The sequence below is a fragment of the Bison bison genome, unplaced genomic scaffold, assembly GCF_000754665.1.
Source record: "Bison bison bison isolate TAMUID 2011002044 unplaced genomic scaffold, Bison_UMD1.0 scf7180017864499, whole genome shotgun sequence".
Taxonomy (NCBI): Eukaryota; Metazoa; Chordata; class Mammalia; order Artiodactyla; family Bovidae; genus Bison; species Bison bison.
This window is the reverse complement of record NW_011495058.1, coordinates 6,754,101-6,755,040: the sequence shown is the minus strand read 5'-3', so window position 1 is coordinate 6,755,040 and position 940 is coordinate 6,754,101. Positions and strand designations below refer to the sequence as shown.

Here is a 940-nt window from a genome sequence, read left to right as displayed (position 1 = left end):
GGGGAGCCCGGGGCAGGCTGCTCTCCGGCCCTTGATAGATGTGTGAGGTAGCACTAGCCTGCCCCAGCAGGTTCTGCCCGGAGCGGCCTGCCCCCTGGGTGTGTGTGCTGTCACCGAGGAGCTGCTGAGCCAGGTACCCCTGTCCTGTGGGGTCTGGGGCGGGTATGCCATTCACCGTGCTGCCGGTTGACTCATTCGGCACCACCGACAGGCCAAAATCCAGATGGCTCCCGCTCCCTTGCATGGTGATGCTTTTCAGCTTTGCCGCCTGGATCCCAGGGCCACAGGCCCCATCGAGTAAGGTGGGGGCACCAGGCTGCCTGTTGAGGCAGTTCCCATACTGCTGGGCCTTATAGGGTGGTTCATGGAAGGCATTCCCATTGGTGCCAGCTCCGCCACCGTGGCTCACTAAGTGTTCCGGGCCCCCGAAGGAGCTGGCATGCTCCCCAAGGGTCGGATACCCCCCAGTTGGGCCAGCCCCACTCCTCAATGGATTCTGTGGGTGAACACCCATGTGGCTGTACGACCCGAAGGCCCGGGCCTGCTGCCCCATGGACCGCTGGCCGCATTTCAGCTTGGAGGAGGACAGGTCGGCGCTGCCGGAGCTGACTTCGTTCCACTGAATGGGCAGATCGGATTTACTGGCATCGGGGCAGGGCTGCTCCAGGCTGCGGTACTGCTGGCTGCCGGTGTGGCTGGCGTGGCTGTCGGGCAGCCCCAGTGGGTCAAAGTCCCCGGGTCCACTCCCTAAGCCGTGGGGCACTTTGCTGTCATCAGAGAAGGTGCCTGGGAAGTGCTGCTCATACCCGGCTGGGTTCTGGGAATTTAAATACTGCACCACGTCATCAGGCAGGAGGTCCTCATCGTTTAGGCTCACGTCGGCGTCCATGGTCAGGGACTCCAGGGTGACATTCTCAGTGATGCTCGGGGGACAGGGAGA

General features: G+C 63.1%; 1 protein-coding gene across 5 annotated transcripts in view; it reads right to left on the bottom strand.

Annotated features, from left to right (window-relative positions):
* GLI3 (GLI family zinc finger 3) overlaps positions 1-940 on the bottom strand; it is a 321,249-nt gene that overhangs the window by 4,068 nt on the left and 316,241 nt on the right. For all 5 annotated transcript variants that reach the window (XM_010829081.1, XM_010829080.1, XM_010829082.1 and 2 more), the window contains one exon: positions 11-940. In XM_010829081.1, the coding sequence (XP_010827383.1) occupies positions 11-940 (930 nt within the window). The remainder of the gene's footprint in view (positions 1-10) is intronic.